This window comes from Lemur catta, chromosome 8 (assembly GCF_020740605.2).
Source record: "Lemur catta isolate mLemCat1 chromosome 8, mLemCat1.pri, whole genome shotgun sequence".
In the NCBI taxonomy this organism is placed as follows: domain Eukaryota; kingdom Metazoa; phylum Chordata; class Mammalia; order Primates; family Lemuridae; genus Lemur; species Lemur catta.
Window position 1 is genome coordinate 85580743 of NC_059135.1, and position 25182 is coordinate 85605924.

Below are 25182 nucleotides of genomic sequence, written 5' to 3' on the forward strand. Positions count from 1 at the left end.
TTGTTTATGTTTTTGGAACAATTTTCAAAATTTGTTTTTCTAGCAAATTACCCACTTTATCTAGGGGTTCTTCATAGTTCATTTTGGGAGTAGGTAAATGAGTTTTATATTTATTTTTCCTTTTTAGTTTTAGCTGTTGGCATTTAATTTTAATCATTTTTCACTTGCATTTTTAAATGGCAAGAGAGATGAAATATTCATTTATGTAAGGAGCTGGCAAAGGCCATTTGCATAGAAGTGTGTTCTGCATAGCATTCTTCTACATAATATGTTTTAGGTGTTAGGAGTGGTTTTCAGATTCTGGCCTAACTTATGCTTTTCCATACAAGCACAGGTAGTCCCCAGGTTGCAGACGACCTGACTCATGGCATTCTGTACTTATGAATGGGCTCCCAAACCTCTCCATGAGGATAATTTATAACTGAATAATTTCATTAATAATTTGGGAACTGATTTCTTCTGCACATGTAAATAAATCCACATGGCATAAGTGGTTTGTTAGCACAGCATCTTTATGCTAGCGGCTAGTCTCGTAGATAGATAGGGAAGCAGCTGATAGAAACACAACAACACAAAGAATCAGGAAATCCAGAGCCAAGAAAATTTATGACAAAAGAATTAGCTAAAGACTTTCATCTCATTGAAGTAGGATTTGCTAAGCTTGAGGAGCAAGATCCTAATATTGAGCTGTTACAAAGGTTTACCATGTAGTTAGTGAGAACATCAGCTGCTACAAGGCCATTTATGATGACAAAAAGAAAAAGGATGTGCAAACAACATTTTTTGAGAAACCAACTTTGGTGCTAAGCTCCCCTCTTCCAGCAACAGAATGAAATCCTGATTGTCCAGCACCCATTCCATCTTCTCCAGCACCATCTCCATCATCATCTTTTGATTAACGTCAGCTACTATCTTGCTTCAAAAATGCCCCTTCCAGTAAGCAAAACATTGATGCAACATTAGGGGAATGTTCAGGTTCAATATTCTTTTTTGAAATTTTTCTCCTGTCTCCTATCAAGTAACAAAATTGAAGCAGCGATAAAAAATCTGCCCCCCCCCCCCAAAAAAAAGTCCCAGATCAGATGGTTTCACAGCCAAATTTTACCAGATCTACAAAGAACTGGTACCTATACTGCATAAATTATTTCATAACATCAAGAAGGAAGGAATCCTCCCCAACTCATTCTACAAAGCCAATATCACCTTGATACCAAAGCCAGGAAGGAATCAACCAAAAAAGAAAATTACAGACCAATATCCTTTATGAATATAGATAGAAAAATTCTTCATAAAATCCTAGCAAATCGAATTCAGATGTATGTCAAAAAATCACCACCACCAAGCTGGCTTCATCTTAGAGATGCAAGGATGGTTGAACACATAAAAATCTGTAAATATGATTCACCACATAAATAGAAGCAAAAACAAAGACTATATGACGTTCTCAATAGATGCAGAAAAAGTATTCGACAAAATTCAGCACCCTTTTATGATAAGAACTCTTAACAAAATAGGCATCGATGGAACATACCTCAAAATTATAGAAGCTATATATAACAAACCCACAGCCAACATCATACTGAACAAGGAAAAATTGAAAGCATTCACACTTAGAACGGGAACCAGACACGGTTACCAACTGTCACCAGACTTTTATTTAACATAGTGCTGAATGTCCTAGCCAGAGCAATCAGACAAGAGAAAAAAATCAAGGATATTCCAATGGGGAAAGAAAAGCTCAAACTATTGCTGTTTGCTAACAGTATGATCTTATACCCAAAGATTCTGCCAAGAGACTCCTGGAATTGATAAATAAATTTAGCAAAGTCTCAGGTACAAAATCAATGTACACAAATCAGCAGCATTCCTATACACCAACAATAGTCAAGCTGAGAATCAAATCAAAGACTGAATACCTTTTACAATAGAAACAAAAAAAATAAAATACCCAGGAATATATTTAACAAGGAGGTGAAAGACTTCTATAGGGAGAACTACAAAACACTGAGGAAGGAAATTACAGATGCAAACAACTGGAAGAACATATCATGGTCATGGGTCGGCAGAATCAACAGTGTTAAAATGTTATACTACCCAAAGTGATTTACAGATTCAATGCAATCCCCATTAAAATACCATTGTCACTTTTTGAAGATCTAGAAAAAATAATTCTGTGCTTCCTATGGAATCAGAAAAGACCCTGAATAGTCAAAGCAACTTTAAACAAAAAGAACAAATCAGGACGGCACCATTTTCCCAGACTTCAAACTACTACAAGGCTATAGTAACCAAAACAGCATGGTACTGGCACAAGAATAGAGACATAGACCAATAGATCAGAATGGAGAACCCAGAGATAAAACCATCCTCATATTGCCATCTGATCTTTAACTAATTCTTTGTTTAAAAAAATAAATTCCAGTTTTTCCTCTCTGGAAGGAAGATCTTCTTTTTGTTCTTCATGTTCTGAAAGTTTAGTGATTAGCCTTGGTGAGAGTTTTGTTTCTTATTTTTTGTTTTGCCTGTTTTTTTCTTAATGCATTGTGCTAGGTACTCAGACCCTTTCACTCTAGAACTCATGTTCTTCAGTCCTGGGAGATTTTTATGAGATTATTTACATGTTTTGTTTTATTTTGCCCTTGGTTTCTCTGATCTAGCTTTTTGGGCTTCCTGTTATTCATATTTTTACCTCCTGAACTTGTCCTTTAATTTTCTCTTCTTTTTTTTTTTTTCTATATTTTATTTTCTGTCCTTTTGCTCTACTTCTTGAGAGATTTCCTCAACCTCATCTTCTGATGCTTTTATTGAGTTGTTAATATCTACTATGTTTTTAAATTCTAAGAACATTCTTTTTTCTTTATGTGTTCTTTTTTATAACGTCTTTTCTTGTCTGACAGTTACAATATCTCCTCTTTCTGATGATGTTAATGATAATTTTTGAAAGTTTTTACTCCCTGAATACCATTTTTGCCAAGTGACATAGTTCTATTTGTTATGATCTCTGTCTTTCATATTAGATGACTTCCCAAAAGTCTGAATATTATGGGCTATCTGATTATATTTAAGAAGAATATATATATGATTGTGTATAGGTGATGCTTGTTAAATGTAATCTTAATTCTAAGGCAGGGGTTTTAACTTGGCATTTGGATACATGGATGGAATTTAGGGAATCCATGAACTTGAATTTAAAAAAAATGTGCCCCTATTTTCATTTGGACTTTATATGAAATTTAGCATTTTTGTCAATTATAAAGGCAATAAATAAATAATATTAGAGTACTTGTGACTTTGTCACCAAGCAAAATCAAATATTTTCATCTGAGATTAGCTTTGGTAGATATCTCAAAATATTTGTGCTTATCATAACTGAAAATCACTATGTTTATTAGATTTGCTATTAGATTTTGCAATTTAATGCATTACTTTAGAAGCATTTCATTACTATAGCACAATTTTTTATATTTTATTAACTATATGCTAATATAATTGGTTTCCTTTGTAAGTCTATATATTTTATTTTATGCACTTACTATCATTTTCTATATTCTCCTGGGCAGGGCAAATTCCCAGGACAGTAGAGAACTCCTCTGATCTCCCCCTCTCTTCAATGCAGGGACCCTGCCTTCAGCCTAGCCCAGCCTGCATGTGAAGAGAACCTTTATTCTACTCTGTCAGGAATGTACTTTCTCCCCTGCTGGGAGCAGTCAACACATTCTGAGCAGTAGTGGGAGGGGGTCTGGGCATCTTAAAGATGTGTAATCAATTAATACTCTGGCTTTTTGTTCCACCTCCTTCACCCCCATTCCAGAAATGCCTAGTGACATCCATTCCTGAGCCTTCCTGGGATGGGAGTGTTGTGACATCTTGTTTTTCAACCTCTCCTCTCTGCCCTAGGACTGCACCATTCCCTGCTCCATGGAGGCAGCTCCCACTCTTCTACTTCCCCATATCATACAATGTTGTGACTGTTGTCCTTCTCTTGTTCTCATCGTCCTTGTGGGTTCATGCCTTAAAAATCCCTGTGCCGCCATTTAGAGGACTTAAAAAGCCAAGTGCGTGTGTTCAGTCCACTGTCTTTAACTAGAATCCCTTCTGATTTTTAAGGCATTTTCAAAGTACATAGGGGTGTTCTTAGCATTGTGAATTATTCTTTTCCTTTTCTGTGGCAAAAACTGAAATTCAGAGCCATCAGGCAATATTAGAGAAAGAGCATCCTACATTGTTTTGGGTATGAAAGAGTGGATTTCGGCCAGCCAGATGGGAGTTTGAATGCCTTCAGCATCTCTGACTAGCTGTGTGACCTGCCCCTAGGGGGATGACTTAACCTCTCTTTTTAGAGTTGTAATTTTCACCTAGTAGGGATCTTGTGATGGTTATATTTAAAATAAAGTTCAATTGTTTATTAAGCATTTGGAAAAGAGCCTCCTGTCTAATGGGCATTAGGAAATAGTGTTGGCCTGTGTTGTTGTTACTGTTACTTAGGAACTCTCTAGTTTGATACTGGGGTGTTGGTGTGGTGTTCATACCAACTTAGGAGCAAAAGCGGGCAGCCAGAAGGTCCCCGTCCTGTTGGAGAGCAGAGCTATTCAGCATGGCAGTGCCTCTGCTATGAGGGTTTTGCTGAGGGGCTGCTATGCTTGGCCTCAGTTCTAGGGAACCCCAGAGGTATCTTTTAAATGTCTGGTGGTCACCAGGGGACGGAGGTGTGTGAGCCCGGCCAGGGTGGCTCATCTCAGATGCCATGGTGACCTTCAGGGATTGGAGTGCTTGTCCCCAAGCCTCTGCATTCCTTATCTTGTATCAGAAAACAGCAGTCTGAGGGATGTCTCACCTAACAGAAGCCAGACTGCATCGTGGAGTGGCAGCCACGAGCCTCAGCGTGCCCTCCTTGTCACTGAGGCAGCCGTAGCACCTCAGCGGATGCTGCTCTGCCCCCGCTGTGGCTTCCTGTGGCCCTGCCGGTCTCGGCTTCATGGTGCCCCTGGAGCTGGGCGTCTGCTCCGTCACAACGTCCTGCAGGGCCTCACCTGGCAGGCCACCTGCCTGGCCACAGACACTGGGACCAGAGAGCCCACTGTGACCTTAGTGTCCACAGGCTATGACAGAACCTCCAGGCTGCTAACCTGCTTGTCTTAACATCAATATGACCCTCCTGATATCAGAATGGTCTGATGCTAATTTAAAAATTGCAAAGCCATTGCATGTGAACCCCTGGCAATTTGTCAATATAATTTAATAACCAAGGGAAATTGAGGGTTTGTGCTTGGTGTAATTTCCTCCACATCTGCCAGCTTTTCTCGTCTGCTGCTGGGGTGGAGGGAAGGGTGGTGATGGAAAGTTCTGAAGAGGAGAGTGACTGTTTTAATTTCACCTGGGGCCGTAAATCAATATTCATTTATTATTCAGCCAGCATTAGCATGTCCCTGGGTAATACTCTAACACATGTAGTGTCAGAATGGTTTGAATTTGTCCTCATTAGGAAGGCAGAGGATGCCTTTTTGTAGGCCTAAGCAAGCGAGTATTCCTGCTTGCTGTCACACATCTTATGAAAAAGGAAAATGTTGGTCTTGGGGGGAGGGGTGGGTTGGGTTTTCAGACACACCTCTCTGGTGTTGGTGGCCGCAGTTCATTGTGATCTGGAATTGCAACTGCTAGTGTCACCTCTGATAAGGAATAAGCTCAAAGTAGGAGGTGACAATTGGCACTGCAGGAAAAGAAATCTTATTTCAACACAAGGTTTTCCTGTGAGCAACTCGGTGAATAAAAACGCTTTGAGATGAGACTGTATGGGAAGATGGGAGTGGTGGCAGGGGGAGAAACTTGGACTCAAAGTGTTGGGACCTGCGCTGGCTCATGCCCGGCTAGAAACAAGGCTTACCTGTCTTCTTTGAAGATGAGAGTTAATCAGAAGACAGAATTTGACTTACAAATGTCAATAGACACTCCCACCAATATTTGGTGCATGGGGTATTGGGTGGGAGTGATGGGGAGGGGGTGGGGTGCACTTTTAGCTCAGCAGGTTGGAGGGGGTGGAAAGTTGTGCTGAGACATCCTGACAGCTGAGGTTTTGCTCAGTGACTGGACCAGCCATCTTGGAGGCTGCGGGTAGACCCCAATGGGAGAGGTGGTGCTGGCAGCTCCTCCACCTCAGCTTTTGTCACTCTGATCCTTTGACCTGAAGGTACAGCTCCCAGGAAGACAGGTCTCCTAAGTAAGGGAGAGGATTAGACCCCATCAGCTTCTCCCATCTCTTCGCCTGTTCCTTGCACTGACAATTGCCGGTCTTCTTGAGAGCCTAAATGGAAAGCCTGGTATCAGCAGGAGGCATTTAGATTGAATTATAACAAGCCTTTCATGGGGAGGGCTCTGAAACCAATCACTAGAGTAAGACTCAAGGACGATGCCGAACAAACAGCTGATACCTGCAACAAGTGTGGATGAATCTCAAAAGCATGATGTTAACAAAAGAAGCCAAACAACAACAACAAAAAAAAGCACTGTATGATTCCATTTATATGAAATTCAATAGAAGAAATTAATCTGTGGTGATTGAAGTCAGAAAGTGGTTGCAGGAGGCTGGGAAGGAGACATGAGGAGATCTTTCTAGGGAATTGGAAATGTCCTGTGTTTTGTTTTGGGGGTGGTTATATGGGTGTTACCATTGACAAAGTTTATCAAATTGAACATCTATAATCTGTACGTTTATTGTATATTAATTACACCTCAATAAAAAAGTATGTAATAATGTTTAAAAACCTAATCCCTAGGTCCATTTTGGAGGCAGGGTATTAGTTGATCACAATGAATTTTAGCCCTGTGATTTGCCAAGTTCAAGGTCCCATCTTCTTCCCTAACTACTACTTTTTGACCATTTTCTGGGTCATGATTTCTAGCTGCTCCCGTCCTGCGCTTGTCTACACCACTTTTGAGCCACTTGCGGCTTTATCCCAAGGTCAGAAGGAAAAACCAACTTGTTTCTAAATCTTTATCCAATGATCTGTGATGAAGCAAATGTTCTGTATCTGCATTCTCCAATATGATGGCCAGTAGCTGTATTGAGCACTAAAGTGTGGCTAGTCAAATAGGGAACTGAGTTTTCAATTTCATTAATTTCAAATTTAAAGTAATTTTAAATTTAAGCACACCTTCTTGAATGTGAAGAGTGCTATTGGAAAATATCAGGGGGTGGAGAGGGATTACAATCAGGGATCACCTTACAGGGAGGGTGAAATTTGAGCAGAGAGATGACGGAGGTGAGGGAGTAAGCCCTGTGGCTGTGGGGAGCCTTCAGGCAGTGGGAACTGGCATGTGCAAAGGACCTGGGGTAGGAGTGTGCCTGGTGTAAAGGAAATAAAAACTATCAGGACTCCTAACTGCTATGCCGAGGGAAAGTTAAGCCTGGAGGCTGAGTCAGGCAATAACGCCTTGCAAATTAACGGCTGTTACTTCATAACCCTGTGTCAAAACATTATACAGTGGTCAGACCCCCACATAAAGGCAAAAGCCATCTCCAAATGATTGCCCCCACAAATCCCTCATGGCCTCGAACCCTTTCAAGATGTGTATCCTCCCCTAAACAGGGCCGTGCTAATTGTAACTTTAGTTAGGTCTGCAATCCAAATCTAGCTCCTGAAACTGAAGTCTGTTCAATTTCACACAGGTCATGTCAATTAGAAGCTTATCTTCCCAGATGCAGAACCAAGACAGGGTCAGAGCCATCACTCCTGCACCTACCCACCCCTCTTCCTCTGTGCCTTTCCCCTTTAAGGGAAATATATAAATACTAAACCTTCTAGAAACCTCTTTGGAAAGAAACAGCTACAGAGGTGTCTGTGGCTTGAGTTTTTCCAGGACGTGCCCTAAAACTGGCTTAATAAACCTCAACTGATTGAGATTCTTGCCTCAGTCACTCATATTGGTTGTCACGGTTATGTCTGAGGAACAGGGAGGAGGCCACGGGGGCTGGAGCAGAGAGAGAGAGAGAGAGAGAGGAGAGTGGCAAGAGGGAGGGGGGGTGGGGGCTGCCAGGAGGTGGAAAAGATGTCATCTGACACTGTACACCAGGTGGTGGGACTCACCTGCCACCTCCCCAGCCTGGGGGCGGGGGGCAGTGCAGGGGCTCTGTATCTTCCAGGAGAAAAGCCGAGGGAGGCCAGGTCTGGCTGACCAAGGTCTCCTGAGCTAGTGTGCAATAACACTATCACAGGTCGGCACAAGAATCCTCACCTAGGTCAGATTTTGCCAGCTCCCCACTATTGCCTTTGAATTCCAAATGAGCCCTGTGGCTCTCTCCGCATTCCAGCTTGGGCTGAGAGAATCGGAAGGGGTGGCTCAAGGCAGAGCTGGAGGACGGCTGACAGTCCTAAGCTTGGAACATGGCTCTGTCACTCTCTCTGTGCTGTCTTTGGGGGAGTCACCCCCTTTCCCCACGTCTCAGCCCCATTTTCATTACTAGCAGGATGAATTAGATGCCCCCTAACCCTTCTCCAGTCGTAATGCTGTATGATTTTAAGACCACCTCATGTTCTCACAGAAGGGGTGCTCTCCCTTGTCTGGTGGTGGTCAGATTTGGGGTCCCAGGAGTGTGTGTCTCTATGACTTGTTTTCTGAGATAAGGCAGGATTAGTCTTGGCATAGACCAGAGAGTTTGGGATGTAACGCTTTTTGTATCCCAGGGGTCTGTCAGTTTCGTGGAATTCCCGTATAAGCATAAGGTGTTTCTTTTGACACCTTGGGACCAATGAAGTTGGAAAATTAAAGTTTGAGCATTACTAGCTCTTGGAAAGGACACTCCACTCAGATATACTGACCACTGGCTTTTGTCACATGCAGTCTAGACTGTAGGGGGCATCTCAGGAGCAGGCTGAGGTGGCATTTTCTAAGCTGCCCTGCAGTTTGGGGTGCCGGACTATCTTAGTTCATTCAGACTGCTGGAACAGATCATTCAGACAGCTGGAACAGAATACCATGGACTGGGTGCCTTATAAACAACAGAAATTTATTTCTCACGGTTCTGGAGGCTGCAAAGTCCAAGATCAAAATGCTGGCCGAGGCTGGGCTCGGTGGCTCACACCTGTAATCCTACCACTCTGGGAGGCCAAGGCAGGAGGACCACTTGAGCTCAGGAGTTCAAAACCAGCCTGAGAGAGACCTCATCTCTACTAAAAATAGAAAAAAAATTAGCCAGATGTGGTGATGCATGCCTGTAGTCCCAGCTATTTGGGAGGCTGAGGCAGGAGGATTGCTTGAGCCCAGGAGTCTGAGGTTGCAGTGAGCTGTGATGATGCCACTGCACTCTAGCCTGGGTGACAGAGCAAGACCCTGTCTCAAAAAAAAAAAAAAAAAAAAAAAGATGCTGGCAGATTTGATTTCGTGTCTGGAGATAGCTCTCTTTGTGGTTCATAGATGGCATCTTCTCACTGTGTCCTCACATGGGGGAAGAGCCAAGGAAGTCCTTTGAGGTCTTTTTACAAAGAAGGCACTATCCCACTCATGAGGATTATGCTCTCATGACCTAATCACCTCCCAAAGGGCTCAGCTCCTCATTCCAGCATGTGTTGATTGGGATTTCAACATACGGATTTTGGAAAGACACAAACATTGTCTCTAGCAGGGACTGTGGGCTGTTGCCCAGGGAGGAGCTCAGCAGCCCTGGTCATGGTCAGGGGGGGCTGTTGCAGGCCGGCCTTGTCTGCCCTCACTCCCACTCACGGGGGTGAGAAGGGTATGTTCAAACCCAGCTCATGTCTGGTGTCTTGGAGCATGAGCAAGGCCTTGAGGGTCTGCTCAACCCAGGACCCTTGTGGCTTTCCTGCCAGTTCAGCCTCACCCTCACCGATGACTCCTTCCCTGCAAAGGCCAGGCAGCCGCTGATGCCCCAGAAGACTGTCCCTGGGGCAGTGTTTCTTCCCATCCTAGCGCACATTCCAGTGTCCAGGTTGATCATTAGATCTCCTGTCCCTGCCCCTGCTACCCTAGGAAGGTCTTTACTGAGTTAGCATTTTAACCTTATGCCCCTGACATTTATTGAGGCTTGCTATGGTCTAAATGTTTGTGTCCCCTCAAAATGTATGTGTTGAAATCCTAACCCCCAAGGCGATGGTATTAGGAGGTGGGGCCTTTGGGAGGTGATGGGGTCATGAGGGTGGAGCCCTCGTGAATGGGATTAGTGCTCTTTATAAAAGAGACCCCAGAGAGCTCCCTCATCCCTCCCACCTTGTGAGGAAACAGGAAGAAGGTGCCGTCTATGCTCCAGGAAACGGGTCCTCACCAGACACGGAGTCTGCTGGTATCTTCATCTTAGAGTTCCAGCCTTCAGAACTGAAAATTAATTTGTGTTGTTGAAAAGCTACATTGTTTATGGCAATTTGTTGTTATAGCAGCTCCAACAGACTAAGACAAGGGTCAAGATGACAAATTGCTGTATGAATAAACATTTCCGTATCTTCCATAAAACTGCTGGTAAAAGCCTTCATTTACTGTGGTTTTGACATCCCTTCTGTGCAGTGTGGTAGTTCATATCCCCAACTTTTTTTAATGCAATGGAGATGGATACAGAGCAGATGAGAAAGGAGCCCGCTCAGGGAGCTTGGGGAAAACAAGGGCACGGGCGTGTCCCAGGACCCGGGGGGACAGGCTCTAGTGCAGGCACTTCTCAGAGGATGAGCTGTCAGGAAATGGTAGACGGAGAAGAAAACACTTGAAATGAGTCTAGAAAAAGGAATGTTTACCCACCCAGACCGTGGAAATACATCCATGGGAAGTTCTTGAGACTTGAAGCTAGTCTGTCTGGGTCCTTGTTATGCCACTGACCTCTCAGCCTCTGGTTTAGTCCTTGCAGTGGTTGTAGTTTGATCTGTGTCCTCTGCCTCACATGATGGTAATGAACATCACGTACCTAATGATAATGTGCATAGGCTGGATTATGAAAATGTTAGTAATTGTTACCTAGGAGGCCCTGAGATAAATTGTTTAAAAAATTAATTTTATTGAGATATAACATACACACAATAAAATTCATCCTGTAAGTGTTCAGTTTGGTGGGTTTTGACAGATACTTACTGTCACAGAACTACCACCACAATGGAGATACAGAATGTTCCCATCATCCTCCAAAGTTCCTTCATGCCCTTGTATAGTTAGTTACCTCCTCTCCCCAGCTGATCTGCTTTCTGCCACTATGGTTTTCCTTTTCTAGAATGATCTGTAAATGAAATCATACAGTATTTAGTTTCTTGTGTCTGTCGTCTTTCACGTCTCATAATGTTTCTGAAATGCAGCCCCGTTCTTGCTGAATGTATCTGTAGTTCATTCTTTTTAATTGCTGAGTAATATTCCATTATATGGGTAAATGACAATTTGTTTATGCATTCACCAGTTAGGTGATTTCCAGTTTTTGTCTATTATGAAATTAGCAACTGAGAACATTGGTGTGCAAGTCTTTGTGTGGATGCATGCTTTCATTTCTCTTGGATAAACACCAAGGAGTAGAATTGCTGAGTCCTATGATAAGTCTATATTTAATTTCATAAGAAATGGCCAATCTCTTTGGCAAAGTGACTGTACCAAGTTACATTCCCACGAACAGTATGTGAGAGTTCTAGTTACTCCACATTCTCACCGCACTGGGGATGATCTGTCTTTTCGATTTTAGTGATTCTGATGGGTTTGTAGTGGTAACTCATAGTGGTTTTGATTTACATTTCCCTGTTTAATAATGATGTTGATTATCTTTCCACATGCTTATTTGCAATTCGTGTATCTTCTCTGGTAAAGCATCTGTTCAAAGCTTTTGACCCCTCTCCTTTAAACTGAGTCCTCCATTTTCTTCTTAATGTATTGTAGAAATTCTTAATATATTCTGGATATAAGTCCTTTATCAGATCTGTTTTGCATGGTCAGGTGCTGTGGCTCATGCCTGTAATCCCAGCACTTTGGAAGGCCAAGGTGGGAGGAATGCTTGAGGCCAGGAGTTCAAGACCAGCCTGGACAACAGAGTGAGACTTCATCTCTACAAAAAGTAAAAAAAAAAAAAAAAAAAAAAAAATGGTGGTGCACACCTGTAGTCCCAGCTACTCAGGAGGCTAAGGTGGGAGGATCACTTTTGGGCAGGAGTTCCAGGCTGCAGTGAGTTATGATCACATCACTGCACTCCAGTCTGGGTGACAGAGTGAGATCTTGTCTCTAAAATAAAAAATAATTTTTTTTTTTCTGGTCTGTAGCTCACCTTCATTTTCTTAATAGTCTTTCAAGGAGCAAAAATTTTTAATTTTGATAAATTCCAATTTTTTAATTGTTAGTGCTTGCTTGTTTTTTGTATGAAGAAATCTTTGCTTAACCCAAGCTCATAAATAACCTAGAGTTTTATAGTTTCAGCTCTTAGTTTGAGATCTGCAATCCATCTCAAATTTTCTGTTTAGCATGAGACAAGGATCAGGATTTATTTCTTTCCATACACATACCCACTTGTTCCAGCACTGTTAGTTGTAAAGAGTTGACATTCTTCATTGGACTACTTTTGTGCTTGTCAAAAATTAAATGACTGTATGTATGAGTGGGTCTATTGCTGGACTTTATTTTGTCCTGTTGATCTGTCTGTCTGTCTGTCCTTATGGCAATATTATGTGTCTTGATTGTGGTAGCTTTAACAAATTCTGAAATTAGGCCTAGTGTAAGCCTTCAAACTTTGTTCCTTTTTGTTTTTCAAAATTGCTTTGCCTATTATAAGTCCTTTCCATTTCCATTCTAAAGTCTACTTGTCTACTTTTATTTATTTATTTACTTATTTTTTAAAAAGGCCTGCTGGGGTTTGGGGTAGGAGGGCTTTTGTATCCAGATCAATTTGGGGAAAACCAATATTTTAATAACATTGAACGCAGTATATCTTTCCATGTATTTAAACCTTCTTTAATTTATCTCAGTAATATTTCGTAGTTTTCAATGTATAGGTCTTGTATATATTTTGTTAAATTTATCCCTGAGGATTTTATATATTTTTATGTGATTTTAAACAGTATTTTCAAAAACTCCATTATTTCTAGCTAGTGTACAGAAATACAATTGATTATTACTTATTGACCTTATATCCTATAATCTTACTAAACTAACATATAGTTCTAGTAAGTAGGGTTTTGTATGTGTGTATGGTAAATTACTGAGGATTTTCTAAATACAAAATCATGTAGTCTGCAAATAAAAATAGTTTTGCCTCTTTCTTTCCTATCTATTGATTAGTCCCGCCTATTCAGTGTTGAACAGAGGTAACGAAAACCTTGTCTTTTTCCTGATCTTAAGAGGAATAACACTCATTTTTCACCATTGTTATTAGCAATAGGTTTTTCCTAGATACTATTTATCAGATTGAGGAAGTTCCTTTCTATTTCTAGTTTGCCAAGAGTTGTTTTCCTTCCTCCTTTCCTTCTCCATGAAAGTTCCTTTCTATTTCTAGTTTGCCAAGAGTTGTTTTCCTTCCTCCTTTCCTTCTCCATGAATGGGTAATGAATTGTGTCAAATATTTTTTTTTTGCCTCTATTGAGATGATTACATGGGTTTTCTTTTTGGTCTGTTAATATGAGGCATGCTTTGATTGATATTTCAATGTTTAATCAGTGTTGTTTTGCCAGGACAAACCCTACTTGGTCATGTTCTATAACCCTTTTTACATATTACGAGATTTGTTTTGTTAGTACTTTGTTAAGGACTTCAGGTCTGAGTTCATGAGAGCTATTGGTCTGTAGTTTTTCTTGCAATGCTTTGGTTTTAGTGTCATGGTAATGCTGGCCTCAGAAATGAATTGGGAATTGTATCTTCTTCATTCGTATTCTGGAAGAGTTTGTTTTAGAATTGGTATTATTCCTTAAATGATTAAAGGTTTGGTAGAATTCACCAGTAAAGCCATCGGGACCTGAAATTTTGTGAGAAGAGTTTTAACTACAAATTCAGTATCCTTAATTGGTACAGGGCTCTTCAGGTTATCCATGTCTTCTTGAATAAGCTTTGATTTATTTGTCCATTTCTTCTAAATTGTCAAATTTATTGGCATAAAGTTGGTTACATTATTTCCTTATTATCCTCTTAATAGATCCTCTTAGGTCTGTAGTGACATGTCTTCTCTCCTTCCTGATATTGTTAACTTGTGTCTTTTTTTTCTAGATAAGTCTTAGAGGTTTATCTAATGTTATTGATCTTTATAAAGATCTTTTCTCTATTGTTTATCCATTTTCATTGATTTCTGTTCATACATTTATTCTTTCTTTCCTTTTCCTTACTTTGGGATTAATTTGATTTTCTCTTAATTCTTTCTTAAAAGGGAAGTTTTAAATCATCGATTTTAGGCCTTTTAAATATTTTCTTATAAATCATTTACTATAAATTTCCCTCTAAACACTACTTTTGCTGCATACCACTAATTTCAATATACTGTTTTTTCATTTTCTTTCAGTTCAGAATATTTTCTAATTTCCCTAGTGATTTCTTCTTTGAATCATGAGCTTTTAAGGAGTGTGCTGTGTTAATTTCCAAATATGTGGAATCATTGTCATTCTGTTTCTGATTTCTAGTGTAATTCCATTGTTGTCAAAGAACATACTTGGTATGATTTCAATTCTTTTATTGGTTGAGATCTCTTTAATGGCATAGAATGTGGTCTACATTGATGAATATCCCATGTGCACTTAAAAAGAATATGTGTCCCACCCTTATAGGCTAGATGTTTTAGAAATATCAGGCCAAGTTGGTTGATAGTGTTTTGAGGTGCTCCGTATGCTTACTGATTTTGTATAAATTTGTTCTATTAATTATCCAGAGAGAAGTGTTATAATCTTTATCTTTAATTTTGGATTTGTCAGTGAATATTCCTGTATGTAGCATCATTTTCATACATGTACAGGTATAGCAGTAAGATAAGTTTACGTAAGTGGATGGCTTGCTCAAAGGGTAGATTTGTACTTTTCAGAGAAATTGCCAAATTGCTCTGCATACAGATTGGACCACTTTTCATTGCCACCAGATTTGTATGTTTTCTCACAGGCCTGTTTTCTCACAGCTTTGTAATACTTTAGGTTAGGTAAAAAGATCTTACTGTAGTTTTGGTTTTCATTTCTTTTATGAGTGAGTGTGAGCTTCTTTCATATGCTTAAAAATCATTTTATTTTTAACTGTCTTTTGCCTTTTATCCATTTTCTATCATTTCTTGGTCTTTTTCTTGTAGCTTTCTACAAGCCCTTTATATAATAATGAGATTAACCCTTTGTGATGTTTGTCCTAGTTTGTATTTGAATATGACCTTTCCCCTGCATATGTTTTAATTTTTATATCACCAAGTATATCAAACTTCTGTGGCTTTTGAGATGGTTATAAAGGGCCTTCACCACTACAAGGTCTTGAAGGAGCTTGCCAGCATGGACATCATGTATGTAGAGTTTACCTTTAATGAACATTTATCCTTGGCTCTGAATGAGTGGCTAATTTCCTTAAATATTTTTGTCTGAATTTTTTATCATTCAATGAAGATCCAACTGTGAGAAAGTAGAGACCCAGCGCTGGTAAGAGTAGGAACAGACCACCTAGCAAGGTAATGTCTGTCTCTGTTTTCATGGAGTCCATGGTTTAGGGACATGAGAGATGATTACAAGGCCATAGATGAGGTATCTTGGTACAGTTTACAACTGGGAACAATTCCAGGTCCTTCCACTAGCAGAGTGACTCTGGGCAAGTCATTTAGCCTCTCTGCATCTGTTTCTGCGTCTGTCAGATGCCCGCTCAACACGGGTCTGAGAACTAAGTGAGATGACAGGTGTGGCCGCACTGAAGGTTGTCATCAGTGGTGCCTACCTACAGGAGTTGCAGTTTCTCATCATAAGCCATGTCTGCTCTGGCTTCCTGACTCTCGAGAAGGAGTCCTCCCAGAAACTACTTCTGTGATTACACTTGGAGGCTGTCTTAGCTTGGGCTGCCAGAGACAGATGCCTGGATGGCTTAAACAACAGGAATTTGTTCCTCACAGTTCTGGAGACTGAAAGTTCAAGATCAAGGTGCCAGCAGAGTCAGTGTCTGGTGAGGCATCTTTCCTTGAGTTACAGATGGCCACCTTCTCCCTGTGTCCTCACGTGGCCTCGCCTTGGTTCATGTTAGTGGGGGGTGGAGGGGAAGAAAGACAGAGGTCTTCTGTTTTCTTCTTACAAGGGCACTAGTCTCATTATGACACCCCCTGCATAATCTGACCCTAAGTATCTTCCAAAGGCTCCATCTCCAAATACCATCGTGTTGAGGGTAGAGCTTCAACATATGGATTTGGGGAGAACCCGGACATCTAGTCCATAACAGGGGCTGATGCCCTGAGCAGGCTGATGACTACATCTCTGTGACGTCATGCTCATGCTGACGGTTGATGTGGCACGTGGAGAACCTAGTGGAGAGAGGCGTGCTTGACCCCAGGGGAGCTGGCCAGGCTCTGAGTGGGGAAATCACAGGGCTTCTAGGACCTTGAAAGCTGGTTTGGAGGGAGGGGCCTTGGCAGGTCTGTGCCAGCCCAGGCCCTCGCTGGTTCTTCTGCAGGCTTCATTTTATTTGGAGGCAGATCAGCTCAACAGCGTCGAGCCATCCCCTGCACTCTGGGTGAGACTCCAAGGTGGCCACAGTCTCTGTTCTCCCACAGGGGACAGCAGTTGTTTTTTCAGAGCTGGTCTAGGGAGCAGAGGGTGGTCATTAGAAGTAATCCACATACATGAAAAACCTGCCTTTTGCATATTGGCTTTTCCACATTTACAAAACTGAGCTTTCAAATACTTGTGTGGCATTCACTCCGTGCTGGGCACTGTTTAAGCCCTGTGACGCACGCCTGTGAATCGTATGTCAGGGTTCAAGCAGAGGAGCAGGCTGCTGTGATACAGAATAAGGGGTTCATGGCAGAGGTGGGACCTCACACGACAGTGGTTGCTGGTGAAGACATCCTTGTCAGGCTATTGCCTTGGAGTCTGGCGTTGGGCCGGCAGGGCAGGCAGCAGGAAACCTGGGCGTGGAGTGGAGGGCAAGGATGAGGACGGCCTGAACCTGCCTCTGACCAAGACACGGGTGACCTGCAGAAGGAGCTGTACACACGCCTGGCTCAGGACGTGGAGAAGCAGAAGGAGGGGATCCAGCGGGTGCCCTCCCCTCACCAGCGTGACCGCATGGCTCAGCCGGACGCCATGAGATCACAGCACTGCTAACAAAACTATAGACTCTCCTCTGATTGCCTCGGATTTTCCACTGATGACCTTTCTCTGTTCCAGGATCCAGTCTGGGACACCATGTTGCATTTAGTTGTCACATCTTCTTAGTCTCCAGTCTGTGACAGTTTCACGGTCATTCTTGTCTCTCATGACCTTGACATGTGAGGAGTTAGTGGTCAGGTATTTTGCAGACTGCCCCTCAGTTTGGGTTTGTTTGATGTTATTTTCACAGGTAAGCTGAGGTTATGGATTTGGGGGTAGAATACCAGGGAGGTGAAGGCCCTTCTTGTCACATTATATCAGGGGGCACATGATGCCAGCACAACTTATCAGAGGTACTGTTAACCTTGACCACTTGGCTAAGGTGGTGTCTACTGGGTTTCTCCACTGTGCAATTACGATGTTTCCCTTTCTGTATTGTATTTGTTAGATCTGAGTCACCAAGTCCAGCCCATACTGAAGGGCAGCGGATGGGGAGCGGGATTAATCTCCACCTCTTGGAGGAAAGAGTAGCAAAGCATTTGTGGACGTGTTGTTAGAACCACCACTGCCGTTGATCAGTATTTGGGGGAGACGCTTCGATACTCTACAGATATCCTGTTTCCAGCAGGGTGATTTTTCAAATGGCTTTGCTCAGTGTCGGGCTCAGGCAAACAGGCTGTCCTCCTAGGTTCTGCCGTGAGGTTAATGAATTGGATTAATAAAATGCTGAAGGAGAATCCTGTTTCTTTGCGTATATATGACGCTGTATCAGATTCCTGCTGGCAGTTGCATTTTAACGTTGCAAAGTCTGGCGGCTGAGTGGCATGGAGTGACACATGGGAGCCGGAAGCAGCAGAGCCGGATGGGCCGTGATGTCAGGAGATAGGGCTTTTGCATATGTGACTCACTCTTTGCTTGCAAAGGTAAGGTAACAACTCGTAAGAAGTGTTAAGATAACGTCAATAGCAGACTATATTTTTAGATGCCTTTTTCCTTACCCCGAAGGGTGTATTTGACCTCTCATTTGCCTTGTGTGAATTTAAGAAAAAAAAAAAAATGGGTGTAAGTAGCTCCGGCCATCGTTGACCCCACAGCAAATTCAGTTGGCTCTGTGCTGAGGAGTTTTTAGGCCAGTGGTGTACGTATATGTTCCAAAATTCTCAATCAGCTGCTTTGTGAATTATTTGTGGAAAACTCTGTTTAGAAGACACTGTTCTTAGCATTCTGACCAACTGTGTCGTTGATGAATGGTTGCCACTCATTTTAGTAGAATATTGGGAAGGTGAATCTCCTACAGGAAAAGAAATGCATGATGGTTTTCCAGATGAATATAAATCGAGATTATCTGTTTTTGTGCAATTTTTCTAATTCCCAGTGACACACGTAACTGAGGTATGTAAGCGTGCAGCACACCCCCACCTAGTGGCAACGTACCCGACTGGTTTTATTTGTACTTGGAATGAAGCTGATCTTTAAGGCAAGTGGTTTGCAGATGATCTGCTGTAGCAGGAGGTGAACTGTTGAAATCTGGAACTTTCTCTTCTAGGATGATTTCCTGTTCAGTGTCTCCATTTTAAGTGGGATTCTTTGCAGCATCCTGGCCGTGTTGAAGTTCATGCTGGGGAAGGTTCTGACCAGCAGAGCGCTCATAACAGATGGTGAGTAAGGCCAGTGTGCCTGATCTCAGGGGGCTGAGCTCACAGCGAGGGAAGGTGCTGTTTGGGTCACTTTTAACTGCTTGTCTTGCAGGAGAACTCAGTAGTTTGGAATCTATCCTCACCAACCCCTCCTCCTGTTCAATGATTCTCAGGGCTTCCATATCAGGGCAGATGTCATGTGCCCCGGGAATTTAATACACTCTCCGTGAATATCTCTACCCTGACCTACTAATGGGGAGGTTGGGGCTCCCCAGCCTCTTAATCATGAAGCACAAGGGGCTTCCTGGAGTCTTGGGTTTTATGTGCATTGCAGAACAAGTAAATGCCTTTTCTGGAGTCTATAAATGTATCCTTTGTGAATTATCCATGCTTGTTTTTCCCTCCGGTTAGTAGATGCTCACCTGGGAGTTCAGGTTGCAACTACCAGGTGCCCGCACTGGGGAAACCATCCTGTGTGTCCTCTGCTTACAGTCCCAGCCAGCTAGGAAAGTCCATGCGTGGCCCTGGGGGTCCAGAGGAGCTTCTTGTGCGGGCTTTGGGGTGACAGAAGGGTATGGCATGCAGGTATGGGGGTGAGGGGGAACTTCCCCCAAAGATCAGCTCACAATAAGGCAGATTAATAAGAGAAAGAGATTTATTTACCGTGCACATGGGGAGAATCACAGAGTGATCACCCTGTATCCTAATGGGGTCCTCATTTTAGAAGATATATAAGGGGAAGGAGGAGATGAGGAATATAGGTAGTTCTGTTTAGGGGCCATAAATGGTTACAAGGGAGGATGAAAAGATATTTGAGAGAATGAATGGATGGGGGGAAATAGATTGACTTATGATTCTTTTTGGAAACTAAACCTGAGAGGCAGGTACTATATTTAGATTTGGGCCAGGCCTGTTGCATTCTTGATCTTCTTTCCTGTAATATATTGAGATAACAGGGAGGGGAAGGGAAGTGATTGTTCTTTTGATGGGTCTAGCTTTATGTAGATAGAGGGAAAAACCCCTTCCAACACCTCTTGATCTCTAAGTAACTTTAATTCAAAATACTCTATATCAAGGAATCATATTTTGGGGTGAAATTTCCTGAGCTCTTTCATAGGGAAAGTGTGTTTCAGGCCCCAAACTGGCATTGACCTATAATGAAGACACTTGACAAACAGCGCCACCTGGCCATTTTATTTTTACTCATTCCTGAGCATGTGCAGAGTCCAGGGGGTCTGCAGTAAAGTGGGGGGTGGTCATAGGTTAAAAGCTCGTGGGTGGGTGGGCACATTTGCATGAAACAGAGCAGAAATAGTTGGATTCTTTTTTCAAGAGAAGAAACACTCCCCTATCCCCGACGCTCAAGGTTCTTTCATATGTGGAATGTGTGAACACCCAGGTGTCAGAGCACGGTGACAGCGTGTAGGCTCCTTGTCTCCTCCCATGCCGAGGCCTGCTAGGCATGGAGCTGGACTTTGCACAGTGTGGCGGGGGACAGGATGTCAAAGTGATGCTTCTACCCTGGGACTGAGCTCAGGGCCGAGAGACTCTATCTGCAGAGGCAGGCAGAACTGCTGGCAGATAAGCGGGCATGTCTGGGGGTGGAGGCAGGTCTGCAGCCCCTGATGCGTGGGCTGGCCGTCCTTGACCAGGAGCCACTAGTGTCTGTGCCCGGCCACTCCCCACTCCTGAGCCAGCTACGGTGTCTCCGGGAAGGCCTCCAGCTTTTTAACCATGGCTGCCTGGGGCAGGGCGTCACTTGTGTGCACGGGATGTGGGTGGGGTGTTCATCTGAACAGGCCTGAAGAAGTCGGGGATTACACAACCTGACATCCTGGCTGCAAAACGAGGGACCCTAGACGCTAGTCAGTTGACCACCAGCAGGCTGGCAACACCAAAATTGCTTGGGGTGTGTGTTAAAAACCCAGATTTCTGGGGCTCACCCCTGAAGATTCTGGTTCCAGGGGATTGAGGTGGGGCCCCAGTCCCTGTGTGCACAATGAGGCTGGGCACAGTGTCACTGAAGGGTGGGAGGACCCTGCTGTGTCCAGCACTGCTGCATGCTGTGTGACCCAGAGCCCTCAGAGTCCTCCCTCAAGTGACCCCTTCCGGCAGGGCCTGCTATTTGTTTCTTGCCTTGCAAGATGCTGCCTTTCTCCCTGGGCAGCTGGGACTGACTCTGCCCTGCGGGTTTGCGGAGAGGGCCAGAGAGAGTGTGCTGTTCCAGAGAGCAGAGGCAGCACCACTTCCCCCAGCCTGTTACCCTGTGCTTGGTGTGCTCTGCAATCCCTTCTTGGAGGTGTTGGCAGCAAAATATTCGGCAGTAATTGCAGCCTCCTGCTAATTGTATCGTCTGGGATCTGGGCTTTACTCATTCATTGATTAGCAGAACTAGGGAACAATCTAATTATCCTCTCTCTGTTCTTTCCTCACTTTGGAAGGTGGGCGGGGCAGGATGGGGCTCTGGAGTGTGTCCCTGTGGCTGCCAGCCTGTCTGGAGCAGAGCCAGCACCTTCTCTGCAGGAAGGAAGCGAGTTGGGCACACTGCTCCTCCCGTGGGGAGGGCTGGGGGACGTTCCTGAGCCAGGGCTGTGTGTGAACTGGGCCAGGCGGTCTCTGGCTCACCTTTGCTGCTGGGGTGTGTCCTCAGCCATGAAGCAGATCGCAGGGGAAGGGGGCAGCAGGCCATGGGTGGCGGGGACTGTGGGTAATCCAGACTTCCCCACTCCATGCCCTTGTCTCGTCTGGTTTTGTTGCTTTGGTTATTTAGTCAACATGTGTTTATTGCTCGACTAGGCTGAAGCTTGCTTTGTATGATTTCAGGTAGAATGACTTTGTACAACAAATTAACACTGCAAATCAGACAGAGGAAGGTGGTGAGAGGGCACCTGGGGGCAGGTGCTGAACCAGGGCCAGGGGGCTGTCCCACCCACAGCCACCCCCTCTGAAATGCGGGCCCATTCTCTCGCTCACATCCAACTCTAAAATACCCACAGCCTGCGAGGATTTTCCAAGTACATGAAAAACTTTTTAATCAGAATATTCTGCATAGAAGTACTGTGGTTCATTACAGAGATTCTGATCTAGTTGGTAAAGCCGGCCTCTAGTCCAGATGGCCTCAGCCATTGCTTTGTGCCGTTGTGTGTTCTTAAATGGATAAGAGTTTACTCTGTGGAGCAGCTCTGCGGTCTCAGCTGCGGGGACCGGACTCCAGAGGTGAGTGACCGGCAGAGACGCGTGCTGCTCTGGGTAGGGGGCGCGGGCCCCTGACATGGTAAGACTGCGGCTGGGAAGGCTCTGGAATTCCGAGGGGTGTGCAGGGCAGCCATGGAATTGTCCTCCAGTCCCTGTGCACTCCTATGTGCGCTTAGAAGTGAAGCTGAACTGAGTCAGGCCCTGTCATCACAGGTGAGCCAGGCAGAGCAGGTAGGAGTCCCCTCCTAGCTGATGCAGGTGAACAGGTGAACATGCCACAAATCCATTGGCTGTGCACCGTGGGGAGCGTGCGGGGGTGGACCTGCTGCAGGACTGCAGGCTGGGATGGGGCATGGGCAGGCAGAGCAGTGACATGGTGGAGCTGCGTTGACCTCTGGTGGCCGTCTGGGGAAGCTTATGCTCTCGCTGCATCTTTTCCCAGGGCCTGAGCTGGGCTGCCTTTTCTCAGGAGAGCAAGGGGAGCCTGGCTGGGGGTGGCTGTCTCCCCCAGGACAGCAGAGCTAAGGCGGGGCCGCGTGCCAGCCTGTCTTCCTCCTCCTCCTCCTCCAAGTTTAACTCATGCATTAATGCAACAGTCATCTGTGTCCCTGATGGGTGCCAGGCCCTGTTCTGGGACTTTGAGTGCAGCAAGGAAAGAGACAGAGTTCCTGTCCTTAAGCTTAGGTTTCTAGTAAGCAAGAGAGATGGCTTTAAAAAATGGCAAAAATAGCAAGCTCCAGAGAGAAATGAGGTGCAGTGAGGACTAGGCAGGAGGGGTGGAGGGAAGTGCAGTGGGCACTCTGGGGCAGAGAAGTCGGGCTGCGTGCGTGGGGGGACCCGAGGCGGGAGGGGTCCAGGTGGACGGTGGCCTTGCGGGGAGGGCAGGGTGGCTGGCACAGGGTCACGTGTGGCTGGAGCACAACCAACCAGGAGGAGGGGGCTTGAGGCCGGGGGGGCTGTGGCCTCAGGTCAGCTGGTGTGAAGAGTTCAGATGGCATTTGAAATAGGGACATTTGTTGATGGAGAGTCTCTGGCTGTTGGGCGGGGCAGTGGGGCATGGGAGGAAGAGAGGCTGAGTTGTGGCGGTGACCACTGGCAAGAGTTACTGGATGGGTTTTTGGCCCAGGCAGCAGGGTGGGGGGTGGCACCATTTATACAGGAGAAGGCAGCTGCGGGTGAGGGCTTGGGGCGGGAGCCAAGGTTTCTGTCGTGCATGTGTTCCGTCTGAGATGCTGCGTGAGCACCTGAACCGGAGGGAGAGCACGGGACTGTGGGAGACACTGGCTTGTGGGATTGGAGAAGAGGGTAGACAGGGACAGGGCAGAGGACTGAGCCCAGGGCCCCCCAGAGGGACACAGAGTGGGGTCCGGCAAGGGAGAGCAGAAGGCGGGAAGAGTTCCAGGGGAGCGTGAGGCTGGGGAGGGGAGTTCTCAGGAGGAGGATGGAAGAAGTGAGTCCTGGTAGAATAGGTGCCCGTCACCATCCCGTGTGGCATCATGGGGTCACAGACACCTCAGGGAGTGCGTGGGGAGGAGGAGCCTGAGCAGAATGGGGGGTGCAGAGATGGCTTGGGCAGGCACCTGGCGGGGGGCAGGAGCGGATGGGAGCCGTGGTTGGGGTGGGGTCCAGGAAGGAGTTTGAAGGTTTTTCCTTGGGGGAATGACCCAAGAGAGGGAGAAGAGTTGCAAGAAGCAAGTCCTTTGAGGTGGCAGGTATAGAGCAGCACAGGCCAGGCCTGGAGCCGCCCTTGCAGGCCCCTGGCTCACCTGGTTCCCATTACTGGGGAGCAGCCCACCGCCGTCCCTCCTCGGGTCCTCTGAGCAGGGCTCTTGCGGAGCTTTGCTCAGACCGTCCTTGCCCCCAGTCTTCCTCTCCCTGCTCTTACTAGAAATACGGGTGCTTTGAGCTGTTTTCTTGCATGTAGCCAGAATTAGGGCTCTTGAGTTCAGCAAAAGCACGGCCCGAGCACACAGGTACAGTGGCCCCAAGAAGGAGGCGGGGCCTGGAGCTGCAGCGGTGGTGGCCCTGCACAGGCCGGGGCACCAGGGACCTGGAGCTTCTCTCGGGGCCCCTGTGACGCTGAGGTGGGGGACAGCCTGGTGCCTCCCTTCACAGGGAGACCCCAGACGCCATTCCCTTTCCCCGTGGCCTTTGCAAACTCACAGGCAAAACGGAAGTGTGGTACGTGAGTTGGGGGCACTTACGGAGGGGACGTGGGGAAGGAGGTGATCAGTATCTGGTAGCTCCAATGCTGGTTTTAGTACCATTTCTCCAGCCACGTAGCTAATACATCACATAATACTTCAAATAACGTACCTCACATCTCTCCCTCTGGAGGGAGGGAAAACCCTTAGGTTACTGTAAGCAGAGTCCCAGCCAGCACCTGTCAATCTGGATAACCTCAGGCAGTTTATTTAACATCACTCTACTTAGTTTTCTTATCAGTGAAATGGGATGATGACAATAGTTTCCTTCATGGCACTGAGGAGGTTTATCGGTGACAGCACATCTGAAACACCCAGCTTGGCAGTTGGCCCAGCAGACATGCGACAGATTCGAGTCACCCCCTACGGGAATGTCTGCTGTGTGGCAGGCACGGCCCTGGGCACCATGGCATCAACAGGGAACCGTGTCCCTGCCTCTCGGGAAGTTTGTGTTCTAGTAGGGGGTGGGTAGGGACCAGCAGCAAACCACGCGCGGGCGCCAGTGCTTGGAAGAGGAATAAAGCAAGTGCAGACTGGTGCAGGGTGACGGCCCCATCCTGGGAGGTCCCTGGTGACGGCTGAGCGGACTGGATGTGCACACAGGCATCCAGGTGGTGGCTGTCACTCGTGGAAGAGCTCTGGGCAACATTCCTTCCGGTACATGCTCGGAGTGTGGAGGCACGCCTGGCACGTGGGTCATTTTCTCGGTGGCTGAGAGAGATGGCTTTGCACTGCCACCCAAACTCTCTCTGCCCTTTCTGCAGGGTTCAACTCCCTCGTGGGCGGCGTGATGGGCTTCTCCATTCTGCTGAGCGCGGAAGTGTTCAAGCACAACGCGGCGGTCTGGTACCTGGACGGCAGCATCGGGGTGCTTATCGGCCTCACCATATTTGCCTACGGGGTCAAGTACGTCCCTGCGCTTTCAGCTCTGCCTTCCCTGTGGCCAGGAGT

The 25182-nt window shown here is 45.3% G+C and overlaps 1 protein-coding gene across 1 annotated transcript in view; it reads left to right on the forward strand.

Annotated features, from left to right (window-relative positions):
* Positions 1 to 25182, forward strand: part of TMEM163 (transmembrane protein 163) — a 223337-nt gene that overhangs the window by 195810 nt on the left and 2345 nt on the right. The window contains exons 6-7 of the mRNA XM_045559143.1: positions 18742 to 18853; positions 24996 to 25137. Of these exons, the coding sequence (XP_045415099.1) occupies positions 18742 to 18853; positions 24996 to 25137 (254 nt within the window). The remainder of the gene's footprint in view (positions 1 to 18741; positions 18854 to 24995; positions 25138 to 25182) is intronic.